Source organism: Mytilus galloprovincialis, chromosome 6, assembly GCF_965363235.1.
Source record: "Mytilus galloprovincialis chromosome 6, xbMytGall1.hap1.1, whole genome shotgun sequence".
Taxonomy (NCBI): domain Eukaryota; kingdom Metazoa; phylum Mollusca; class Bivalvia; order Mytilida; family Mytilidae; genus Mytilus; species Mytilus galloprovincialis.
In genome coordinates, this window is record NC_134843.1 from 77,396,507 (window position 1) to 77,409,457 (window position 12,951).

At 31.2% G+C, this 12,951-nt stretch overlaps 1 protein-coding gene across 1 annotated transcript; it reads right to left on the reverse strand.

Annotated features, from left to right (window-relative positions):
* Nucleotides 1-216: 216 nt before the first annotated feature.
* LOC143078331 (uncharacterized) lies at nucleotides 217-12,540 on the reverse strand. Its single transcript, XM_076253223.1, has 11 exons — nucleotides 12,394-12,540; nucleotides 10,246-10,312; nucleotides 9,613-9,738; nucleotides 8,498-8,626; nucleotides 6,920-7,054; nucleotides 6,418-6,558; nucleotides 2,770-2,892; nucleotides 2,138-2,245; nucleotides 1,597-1,740; nucleotides 940-1,071; nucleotides 217-427 (listed from the first exon to the last, which is right to left on the reverse strand). The coding sequence occupies exons 2-11, from the start codon at nucleotides 10,310-10,312 to the stop codon at nucleotides 261-263; spliced, it is 1,272 nt and encodes a 423-aa protein (XP_076109338.1). The 5' UTR covers nucleotides 12,394-12,540; the 3' UTR covers nucleotides 217-260.
* Between the last annotated feature and the right edge of the window lie 411 nt (nucleotides 12,541-12,951).

Sequence of the window (12,951 nt, forward strand, 5' to 3'; positions counted from 1 at the left end):
TATTTATATTTAAAAATTCAAATAAAGTGATTGTTGAACGACGAATTGTTAACCTGTCAACCTACAGGAAATTTTTTTTTTTAGAAACTTCAAACTGATTGACACAAAATAACAAACCAACAGATAAAAAAAAACAATAGACCCATACCTAATGTTTATTATCTAAAAACAACAATAGACCCATACCTATTGTTTATTATCTAAAAACAACAATAGACCCATACCTAATGTTTATTATCTAAAAACAACGATTTAAGGACTTAAGAATGTGTAATTGAATCGCCCTTAATAACCGTTTTGCTACACGTGACTTGGTTTCCATTCCTTCCTTTCCTCGAGCACTTACAATCGTCGTATCTTTTTCCGTCTACATTTGCACTGAGCTTCTGTCCAAGCGGTACACAATATCCGTCCGCATCTTTACAATCTACAACAAAAGAGGTACTGTAACAGTTGTGATTCCTCAAAGTATTACATTTATTCAAAAAATAGTTGAATATAAAGCCGCAATATTCTTCGAAAAAAACCCAACCAAAACCCCCACAAAGCCCCAAAAGAACCACACGACATATATAAATCATTCGCCAACATTTACAATCATGATTGACAGAGATAATTTAGTATACAAACTCATTTTAGAAAATTTAAATATTGCATTCTCTGTTAGACAAATTAAGTAACCGGATATGAATTGTATTGTTATTGATATTGATAAAGCGCATCCGTTACAATAAAACGCAAAACTGGTACTCTATGTTCCGTCTTTCTGAATAGCAAAATAAATAGATCTGTCGAAAAAAGTCCGTTTTTCATCCGTTTTTATCTCTAAATACAGAAACAACATGACGGATTCACAAGCTGAATCATGATAAATTAGTGTCTTGAAATTTTTTGTGGCGAGATAAGAAATATCGAGGAACAACACGTTCTTTTACTCACTAGGTTTTACAATATCATTCTTCCGGTAGTATGATCCATTACTGCGTTTTGTTATTTTGCAAATTCTCTCAACGCAATTTTCGTCTGTCCATTTTTCGTTGTCTCCTTTACAAGTACCATTAAATGGACAGCCTGTTAAGAATAAAATCATTACTTTGAACAATGTATTTTTTCCAGGATACACCCTTTGCTTGACTTTCTTCAGATCTAGACAACCTAGTTGCGACAATTTTTTTAATGGTTTCTTGTATAGATGTATTTATATAAAAAGAGATTCATTTCTGATATCCTAATATCCTAGACAAATAGTACTTTCGTAACTTTTAAATTGAAATATGAAAATTAATGTCGAAAATCTCACTTTCAGGGTAACGAGAAAATCTCTACCAGAGACGTAGACATAGTAACTACAGGTCATCGCACACACTTCAAAAATTAGCAAACAACAGACGTGAACAAATGTGTAATAATTCACACCAGTAGGCCATCTTATTTGGTTATGATGACTTTATCTAACTGTTTATCCACCTATCTAATCAAGAAGTCTTCTGGTTATATTTTTTCAGGGTTTGTTCTATCTCGTTGATACATACACAACATGTGCGTTAATATATCTATATATATTTATATCGATATATCAAGATCAGTGATATTCACCTGTGTAAGCTATTTTCATTTCCATAACAACGCGTCTGTTTTTGCCGGACTTTTTTCTTGTCAATGTACATACTCGTCTTACACAGTCTGTTCTATCATATACACTATTGCCTTCCAGTATGCATTCGTTGTTGTATGAACATGCTGGAAACCCCCAAAAAAAAAAAAAAAAATATCAGAACATCATGTTGTAAGATATTGTTTAAACATATCAATTACCAAATTTGAAAAGACGGAACGGACACAGTAATAAGGCCACTAGGAGATATGGAAATGAATTACATTGCTTTTATGAAAAGTCCATTATTATCGCATTATCGTTTAGTGATTTCAAGTTAAATGAACATTGGTGTGTTAGCTTACAGTAGATCAAACATTATGCAGTTTGGTTATGCCCGAATGTGTCTTTAAGCTTGTTGAAATGATACTAACTATTTGTGAGAAGTCTAACTTTAGTGATTCGTTTGTTGAACATGTCTAACAATGTACGATTAATATTGTTCTCCATTTAATTCAATAGATACTATTTTAATGTTCGTACCATATGAGTTTAACTGCCATCCTGTCCTTGTACAAGTATGCTGTGTACATGCCGTAGTATTTACTATGCCTGACTCGTAAACGCAATCCCCATTTTTGTCCTTGCAACCTGTATAAATGTATAATAAAAAATAAAATCACAAAATACTGCACTCAGAGGAAAATCTAATCGGAAAGTCCATCTTCACATGGCAAAATCAAATGACAAAACACATGAAAAACGAATGGGCAAGAACTGTCATAATCCTGACTTGGTACAGGCATTTTCAAATGTAGAAAATGGTTGATTAAACCTGGTTTAATAATAATATTGTCTGATAACCTCACTTGGATCATAAAGCCCTTTATATAGACATGTATTCCTTTGCATCGAAAAAAACCTTCAAGGATTCTAAGTTCTTCACTCGAAAATAGTCAAACGGATTGCTATTGTACCTATTACTGGTATATTGTTTGAATTTTTTGTGTGTTACCGTTTATTGATTTATTCATGTTTCAACATTGTAGAATTACTATTAAACGAAGAACATTCGAAATAGTTATTCATCACTTTAAACATTTCTGGTAAATATAAAAATAACTTATGCAGAATTTATGTTTTTTTTTCTACGTTTGGATTCAAGATGCACTTACCATACGATGTTAATACCATTTCCATGAAGTTTCTTGATTGTTTGCACTCATAGGTTGAACATACAAACTGTTCTGTCTGTCCAATTGGTATACAAGACTTCTTATTATTTATTCCAAAACAAGCTGTATAAAAAAATATCTAACGGAAATTAGCAATAATAGAATACTACGATACGAAATGAACTCTGAAAAATGTTAACGTTTTTGCTCAATGTTAGAAAACTATTTGATATTACTGAATAACACTCATCAAATGATTTTGGTCTAGTCATGATGGGTGCCATATTATGCAGGATCTGCTCATTTTTTTTGAGCATCTGGGACCGTCTTCTGTTTTGACTTGATTTCTATTGCTTAGAGTTTTGTAGAATCCTGGTTTTTTTTCGCTTTTGTATACGGCATTTTACAAAATTTGAAAACGAGTGTCATATTGTGCAGAAAGGTGAAGAGCATTGACCAAAATTTCAGAGAAGTTTTGTCAAATACAGCTTAAGTAATCTGTTTATGAGGTAATAGTTAACCTATAATTATGACCATATGAATGACAATTCATGTCAACACATAAATGTTGACTACTGGGCTTGCGAAACCATCGGGGAATTAAAACTCAACTATTTAAACATTATAGCTTTATATATTTCCGAAATCAACAAATTAAACAGTAATTTACTGCAATAAAGTGTAAATTCTCCAACTTGCATTAATAATTACAAACCAGTAGACTATTATATTAAATGGATATATCGCAGATGACAAATGATATAGTTCATTGATATTAATTATAGTCAATTCGTCTTTTCAATTACTCTCATGTTACACCAGATAATGAACAATGTTATGAACAACTTACAGTGACCAAAGTGATATAAAATCTTTTTCTCTTTCACTTTTCGTCTACAACACGCATAACTGACGTTTGTATGGAAGTGATTAAAAGACACAGCAGAATAGGCAGTTGATGAATTTTGATGGCCAAAATTCAGAAAGGTTTTGAAAACTCTTGCAGTTTCTTTTTCTCTATTGCTTTACTTGCTTTTGTGTTCATTTTTGTTTCGCGTGTCAATGAAATAATGTGCATTGTGTATCTAATAATTTAAAAGATTTTCATTGCAAATCAAAATTGATAGTAAGCAACAAATAAACTACAGTATTTTGGAGCATGCTGTTTATTTAAAATATTATTGATAAAGATTTGCTGTTTACAATGCAGATTCTAAACTAAAAAGTAAAATTGAAACCAGTCTCAAATTGGTGTGCTTTATTTAATAGTCTCTATTAAATAAATGTATCACATATGATAATTTTGAGTTTCATTTTTTTGTAGTCACATAGTTGTTTTATTGTGACTTGCTTTTGAATTCTTTTTCCAACCAGGCATGTTCTTGTCATTTGGGTACTGTTGAGAGAATATGTCAATTCTAGTGTTGACGGTGTCCATAGCTTCATCATGTTCAATTATGATTTTCAATGACCACTTCGTACCCCTCGCTATTTCAGTATATTTTCCGTATTTTTACTCATGGTTCAGGTAAAGTTCGAACGACGGTAATGATAAAACTAAAAGGAACGATACCGAGTGGAACATCACAAATCGTAAGTCCAATAAAAAAGTTTAAACCATGGCTACAAAGAAAATTCAACTCAAAATAGTAACAAAAAACATCACAAGGTTCTAAGATTCTAAAGAATAAGCAACTCGAAGCTCACCAAATAAACTTGGGTACACACGGGATAATTAGTTAGTTGCTGCTCATCTATAACACCAAGAGCGACTCATTGAAAGTATGGTGTTAGGTAGTATAACATAATGTCTCAACTGAGGGAAAAAACGAGATGGTCGTCACAAGAAGTGGGTCATATCGGTCACATAAAGGCCTACAGTATTCATAGAACTTTCGAATGGAGAACCAAAACTTCACAATTTGAAATCCGTGATGCAATCCATGAAATGCTGATACAGTGCTCACAGTAAGATTATGAAAACGGTCCTGCTTGTCAAGTGCAAGGTTTTCATATCCTATATGATGATTTTCTTTGAGAATATTTTGGTTTTTCCTTTATTCGTTTTTCAAATATCTTTTGAGTAAATGCTGTTTTGACAATTTCTTTTAGATATAACACAACATAGATTGATTATACTGTATTGCTCATATTTCTTATTCGCGGCACTGCTTGACTTCATTGCACTGGAGAAACTTGAACATAATTTCTCACAAAATACATTTACTTTCAACTAGAGCTGCTTCTAAAGACCATTACTTTTGAAAAGGAAGTTGAAGTGCAGTGTTAATTCATTTTATTCACACACACAGATCAAAAAGTGGGTTATTTTATTTCTCGTGATTTATCTTGGCGGATATTGCCAACTTGATGCAATTTAGTTATCATAAAGTCTTTGGAAAGGAAATCATACCATTCATATGTTGTTATATCTTTCAAAACGTGAATATTGAATTTCTATTGATGGCTACGAAGCTGTGTTTCCTTTTTTATTTATACTCAATTGCTTGTTTAGCAATCTTTTAAAGGTCAACTTATTTTAATCAAAATGACTACATCGTACGTTTTCTGTGTTTGTAAGTGGTAATTTTAATTGCTTGCATTGCTTTGAATATGAAATAATACAAAATGTATCGTATACTAATTAATCTAAACTGAATTCGTTACCCCTTTTGTTTAAGATGTACTATTGTACAGTTATTGACTGGGTATGAGTGAAATAGAAAGTTTATTGTCCTCGGGATGCAACTATTGTCCTGAGGCGTAGCCGAGGACAATAGGTGTACACGAGGGGACACTTAACTTACTATTCCACGAATATCCAGTCAATAAGTGTTTTATTATATCGAAAGAGACAACAGACAATATATGTCTGGACTACATCAATTATCGTAATATAAAAGAAACACAATCATATTGTTTCATATTTACTTCATATATAGTCTGAATGGTGAGGCTACGTTCGGTACTGATACAACTCTAGATACTAGACGTAACACTCGAAGTTGCACCTCCAGCGCCATTCTCAAAATTAACCAATCCCATAGCTGCATTTGAAATGCTGCGAATTATGATGACGCTGTTGTCAAATAGTTCACCGAGATCTAATAATTGGAAACTTTTGATCGGTCCAATAGTTAAACGCTTTCATTTTGAAAACAATAGTGAAAATATTATGTACTTATTCTATATAGAAAATGATGACTGAGGTATAATAAAGTTGTATCATGTAGGTGGGCTCGAAAAGAGTCAGTCAAAACAATGTTAATGGGCTTTTATTAGGGAAAATTCTTCTGATATTTCCCAATTAATGAAAATCTGTTAGAATTTTGTCAGTCACGCGATGTATAGGCATCACATTATTTTATTTTACAAAATTGAATTTATGATGTTAAGTACATGGAAAATATTGTGTAATTATATTATCTAATCTATTTTATTACCTGAATGAATTTAATGTGTTCTTCTTTATTTTATAACCTTTTAAATATAGGGTAAAAGGTTTAGAAAGAAAAGTAGGAGAGAGTTTTTGCTGTATAGTACATTGTTGCTTATCTTGATGTATACATACCATATTTAGACTAGCCAAACCGTAAATTAACAAATGAAATGACTCCACAAAAACACCAATCCAATTGTTACACGTACCTTTACTCTCAAGTCTGACATGTCGATTGATATGTTTGACGCCCCAGTCATCAGTAGTGTACTCTATATGACATTTGTACTTTAGACAGTCCTTTTCGACTATTTCGTCGGCTTTAATGCATTTCCTTCCCCATTTACAACCTGTAACCAAAAATTGATGAATGATAAATCAATTATATCGAGTTGGTAACACATACACACACCTTTTGTTTATGTGGTGTTTTGTATTCTTCATATCTTCTAACGATCAGATACGTACCATACCATACATATAGATATAGGAAAATGCGGTAAGAGTGCCAATGAGACAACTCTCCTCCAAGTCACAATGTATAAAAGTAAACCATTATAGGTCAAGGTACGGTCTTCAACACGGAGCAAATGCATGTGTATGAAGTACGTATACAAAGAGAAATCAAACTATGCACTCAATTATTTTAAATCTATATGCATACTTATATATGCATGTTAATTTCATAGCATATAAGCTATTGTTACTTACTTGCTTCTGATATTAGGTTCTCTCGATATATTGGTCCTTCAGGATTGTTTGTTATGTTGAATTCACATCTATATTTTATGCAGTTTGATTCCCATGTTGCTCCCTTTTTCTTGCATTGGCCCTCAAATGAACATTCTACAAAATATGATCAATGATAGCCATTTGTGTCTTATAGATAAAATGTTGACATTATCAAAGAAGCAATAAACATCGTAAATTTAATGACAATCATATGAAATAATGTACACAAACAAAATAAACAAATGGTCACCAACAATCAAAAACAGGAACGAAACAGACACTGTTGACGTTGTGTAGAAAAACCTTCATTAAAGATACCCACGTAGTTCGGACAATTGTTTAGAATTACCCCCAAAAAACGATAACCTATTTCAACAATACGTTGAATGACACATGTTCAAGGATTAGTTTTTATGAATATTCACTTATGAATATTTAAGTGAAAATTGCTTCCTAAAATTAAATCAGACAGATAACTTTAACTTTTCATTAAGATTAAAATCATTGGTTCAGTATTACCAATGTTATTTCAACTGATCGGGCGGAGCTTACGTTTTAATTTGCATACGTACAGTCTATTCGAAGATGTGTGTGATAAGGATGTCGTTAAAATTATCATTACTGATTTCTAATCACCTATCAGTGTCACCAAACAGATATACAAAAGAACTGAGTGTATGATATAGGACGAATCAAATACTTTAAGATGTATAGCATTTATATGTGCTAAAGTATCGGCTATTGTATTATTCTGTTTGAAACTATTCTGATTGTGAGATTTACTTTTAATGTGATTTATAATGAAATAAACATAGAAAATGAAATTTTGACCCAGGCCTACTTTCATCCTTGAATATGTTCAATGCTATTTGCAACTTATTCCGTACACCCCTGCCTCCACCAAAAAACAAAAGCATTCGGAATATAAGGGATAAAAACTATTTGAAAACTAAATTGTATAACAACATATGCATATTGTGCAACTGATGTCGCGTAGTTTTTATATCCACAGATTCCAAAGTTGGACAAATTTTACATGTTTTTAAACTTTGCTTTACAAGAAAATTAACGGCTGTGTCTCATTGTTTATTTTACGAATACGCGTATAGTGTTTACATATTTTAAGCGGATCAATGACCATAACTGCACACGTACACTTCATTGCTGAGTTTATCCCAAAACACCTGTTTATAGATGGACTGGTCTATTATGAGCGAACAGGTTAAAATCCGCCCAGTCAGGTGAAATAAATCAAGTAATAGTTTCCGTAGAACATATTTTGGACAGCAAATTTAATGAACAGTGGACAAAATACGCAGTCTCTTAAGATAGTGTTATGAAAAATGTATAGAATATTATAACGAAGTGTTTTTTTTATGACAATGACTATATAAAATCAGCAGTTTTACAATGGTTAAACTTTGACTGTGAAAAGACATAATTTCGATATACACATAGATACATATATCATGGAGGACGGACAACATTGTTATTAATAACAAATGCAATATTGTTTGTGGACCTTATTGTTTAATTGAATTAAAGAGATAATGTTACCTGGAGATGTGATGATTGTCCTGTAGATTTTTTCTAGCATCGATTTGTTTTCTACAACGCACTTCAATTTATTACAGCCAGATGTCCATTTCCGATTCGCTGGATAACATCGGTTGTTGAAAACACATGCTATTTATACGAAAAATATCATAAAAAAGTTAATTATTTGATGGCAATGGGTATTTATTATTGCATGAAAATACAATAAGAAATACTTAAAATATGTTAAATTACTACACATTAAAGAGATAAAAAAAAAATAGTCTTCCGCGACAAGGGATGTGCCATGAATTATTGCAAGACATACAGCAACGAACAACGGATGCTTAATGTAAATTTCTGATGAGAACAAATCAGTTATATGTTCAAATATCATTACACACATGTTGACCATATAGTGTAAAATTATGATATGTTTCCATTATTACTGAACTAGTACATATATATGTTGAGGGGCCAGCTGAAGCACGCATCTGGGTGCGGGATTTTCTTGCTATATTTAATCCAACCGTGCAAGGGCTGTTAAGCCAATCAAGGTTTTTAAAAACTTTCATTTGTTTGTGGTTAATTGCAGACCAATTTGTGGCCTTTGACAGTCTATAAAAGAATATTTAACATGTTTAACAAATTTAGGCATGTCTAACACTTTTCAGCTATTGTCAATAATTGCCAGCACATTTTAAATATAGTATTTTCTAGTTGTATTATGAGCATCTGAACTAGATAATATGTTCTTGATGATTGATTTAAGTTCTTTTACTTATTGTCTCGTGATTTTATTTGTTCAGCTAATGTTTTGAAAGTTGAATTTTTCTTCCACCGATCGGGTGCGACCATCTATAGACTGAATACATTAAAATCAAACATCTATGTATTGGTTTTCCCTAAATGTTTTTATTGTTAACTGTGTGTGGTGTTGGAGAAGTGTTGCCCGATTACATTTCAAAGTTTTTCAAGTGGAAATGGAAAAACCAAAACAAAACAAACAATAGGAACATTATAAAATGGTGTTGACAGTTTCTGTCTTTTCTAGTTCCGGTCTCATTGAATACTTCATTATAAATGTGACACCAGCAAACATCATGTCAAAAATGATTTAGGGAAACAATACAAACCTCTATATCCCTCTACCCAGGTACCATTGTTACATCTATAGTATTTACAAGATAAGCGAGAGTCTTTGATTTCCTCTCTATGGTTGTAAGGATCTTCGTCTGGTGATGTCAAACTAGCGCAAGGCACTGAAATGGAAAATAGTTTGTAAGGATTTATCTTTTCGTCTCAATAGTTGGTTACAGAGATATCATGTAACATGATGTGTGACATTTGTTTAAATATGATCTACAATTATATAACATAGATTTTTTTAGTGATATATCTATTTCTGTAAATTTCTAAAGAAAGACAGTTGTAGAAGTAATGCGTACAATATTATTGTTGTTTCTATAAGTTATCTTGATTTAAAAAAAGACATACTGTCGTCTACTCTTTCAACTAAATATGATTTAAGAACCTCTTTTCAGCATAAATCATTAGCCATAGATGGAAGAACAAAAAGTGCTGATCACTTTGATTGTCAACGCTTACACAATTTTGTTTTATGGTTTCTTTTACATTTATTGAAAACATGCAACCAATAAGAATAACTAAGGCTAGATTCCCTACTGTTAATTATATTTCAAACAATGCATTGATAAAAGCTGTGACGTGCATTTCTAAAGTTAAAAACAGGATTATATTGTACTTACTTGTATAAGCCTTTGCTGCCCATATTCCTGCAGGAACAAGAAGTACCAGAATAATCTTTAGAAACATCTGTAATGAAACATTGGAGCCAAGATGACATTTTTTTGTATATAAAAAATAACGAAAAGAGGATAGAATTTGGTTAAACGTCATGAATAGCTGCATATATTACCCAATTCATTTTTTTTAATTTTGGAGTAGGAATCGTCAAATTTGAAATAATGAAAACTAAAGACACAATCGGATCTGGTTCATATTTCGATATATTTCTTTTGCTGTCCATTTCAGAAAAGTAACAATCAGGTTCAGTTCGGATCAATATTTAGGGGGTTTTATGCAATGAATGAGACGAACTGCGATTGTTTAAGAAGTTTGTCCAATAACATTGATTTATATATTTACAATTCATTGCCTTGGTATAGTTCTGTTGAAATGCATTGCATTGCTTTTCGGAGCAATGCAATTCACATTTGATATGTTTTCCGAATCATGTTGTCGAGTGTTTATGTTTCTTACTCTCAGTTTTTCTTTATGATAGATATTTCCTCGGCAAAACAAGTTTTTTTCTTCTAAAAAACAAAGGCTTTTTAAGAATAAATATTAAGTATCTAAACCGATGTAATTAATATCTGTCTTAAACAACTGTGTTTGCTCTACGAATGCTGTAATATAGTTTCTTTTCCTTCATTTTAAATAAAATAATCTTTTCGGTACCTTTTGATAAAACATGTTTGATATCATTCACGCTTAATCAAAATAGGTGGTAAGTTCAAAAATCAATACCGACAAACAATATATATCATTTTTTTATTTCGCAGATTACATTTATGTATTTGTATATATCGATGTTTAATATGTATTGATGAAATGATATCTTCAATACTTAAACCTTTTTTTGAATTTCCGGGTAGCTGAATACTCTTTTTAAATGTTTAAATCAAAAACTTAATTGCGATTTTAACAAATGAATATACGAAGACCTGTATTGATTAATTTTTCCAGATTATTATTTTTCCATTTTTATGCTAAATGTATATGAACTTTTAGTTTACGTTCAGATACATGTTATATTTAACTATCTAGTAACATTTAAATAATACCAATATGCTCTCCATGTATTCAAATATTTATAATATTTTCTTCATTCATTTTTTAAGGGTTTTGCGTTCATTACTTAGATTAATCCAGAAAGTCCTTTCCGTTGCTTCAAATTAATAAAATTCTATTTTCATTTGACAAATACTCCAAATGATAGCTGCATGATTAGCTTGAAATTACTAACAAAGTACGGACAAATCCAATGACGTGTCAATTAAAATTCGACTTACAGACATAAAAAAATATAATGGTTTGTTAAACAAACATTAATTTTGTATATCATGTAACGGCATTTTCCAGTGCAACTATTTAAGTTAACATTTTTAAAGATAAGATTCCGTTATAACAGTTTTTAATGCTATCATCATAAAATATATTAACAGTAGGACATTAAACAATTATGTTTGATGTTATAGGTTGCGCATTTAGATAACAAAATACGGTAATAAACGGCCGACCAAAATCACACCCTGTAAAATCAGACTTATGCATGCTATATCAGAATAGTATCTTATAAATTTAATGATCATCAAATCGAAATACTTAGGTTTGTTTTTTTCTTCACCGCCATAGGCGAAAAATAAACATAGCTATATTTGACATAACTCTTTTGGATAACTCTATTGATGGTGACATTGCTTTTCGTTTTATTTTTGATTGTAAGGTTTGTCATTTTATTTGCTTCGATGGTCACTTCTGAATATACACGGTACACGTGTCTAGCGTACAGATTTATATAAGATTTGTACATTTTATTGTTTATCTTTTATTTACCAATTACTATGCTTTATCACTGAAAAAAATCTTTGTGGCATATGCAAATTTCAGTTTCGAGTTACCCCGCAGTTCTATGCAACGATAATCTGATAAATGTGTGTATTCAAATAATTAGATAAAAGTGCAAGAAGTATTTGACATTTTAGAAGATTTTTAGCCATTTTTATTGTTCAAGACGTTAGATTGACCCCAAGATTTATTATCCTTTTCGTATCTTATTGTTGTCGTCTTATAAGTGAAAAGTTTTTTTACATAAATATAAAAAATGATCTTACCGTTTATTTTGTAGACAAATACTTCAAACACAACTTTGTAAAGGGACCCAGAATCATGATCTTATTGTTGACTGAAAATATGAAGCATTTTCTAAGGTTTTATTAATATCAGCCATTAATGTGGAGTTTGATGAAATAAAACCACGATATAATTCGGACTATTGGTAAAAAATGTCGAGTCGATACTGACTTATTTAAACTAAGTAGTCAATTTATAACATATTAAAGAGTATTTTATCTGTTAATAAATGATATTTTTATTGACGTTAATCTGTATTGGATAACTCCAAGGAGACAAATACTTCGCAGGGTCACATGTTAACAATGGCGATGAAATCAGAAAAAGTAAAATTGCCAATCATGTTATTAGAAGATGACACATGACATGTAATACCGATTATGAATAAGGCTTGTTGTATGTGGGATGGTGTACCATAAGTATTAATTTCAATGAATAATTGTGTACAGACCGTCAATGATACTGCAAAATTGTTTCTAGAAAAATACTTATATCATGTTTTATATAGTAGTCTACATAGGGAAGGTGGATGACGTGTA

Excerpts from the sequence above, each read along its gene's own strand:
- LOC143078331 (XM_076253223.1), bottom strand. The coding sequence starts at position 10,312 with ATGTTTCTAAAGATTATTCTGGTACTTCTTGTTCCTGCAGGAATATGG. Across the intron at positions 2,246-2,769 it reads AATGGTATTAACATCGTATG|GTTGCAAGGACAAAAATGGG; the intron begins GTAAGTGCATCT and ends ACATTTATACAG. Across the intron at positions 1,741-2,137 it reads ATGGCAGTTAAACTCATATG|CATGTTCATACAACAACGAA; the intron begins GTACGAACATTA and ends GGGGGTTTCCAG.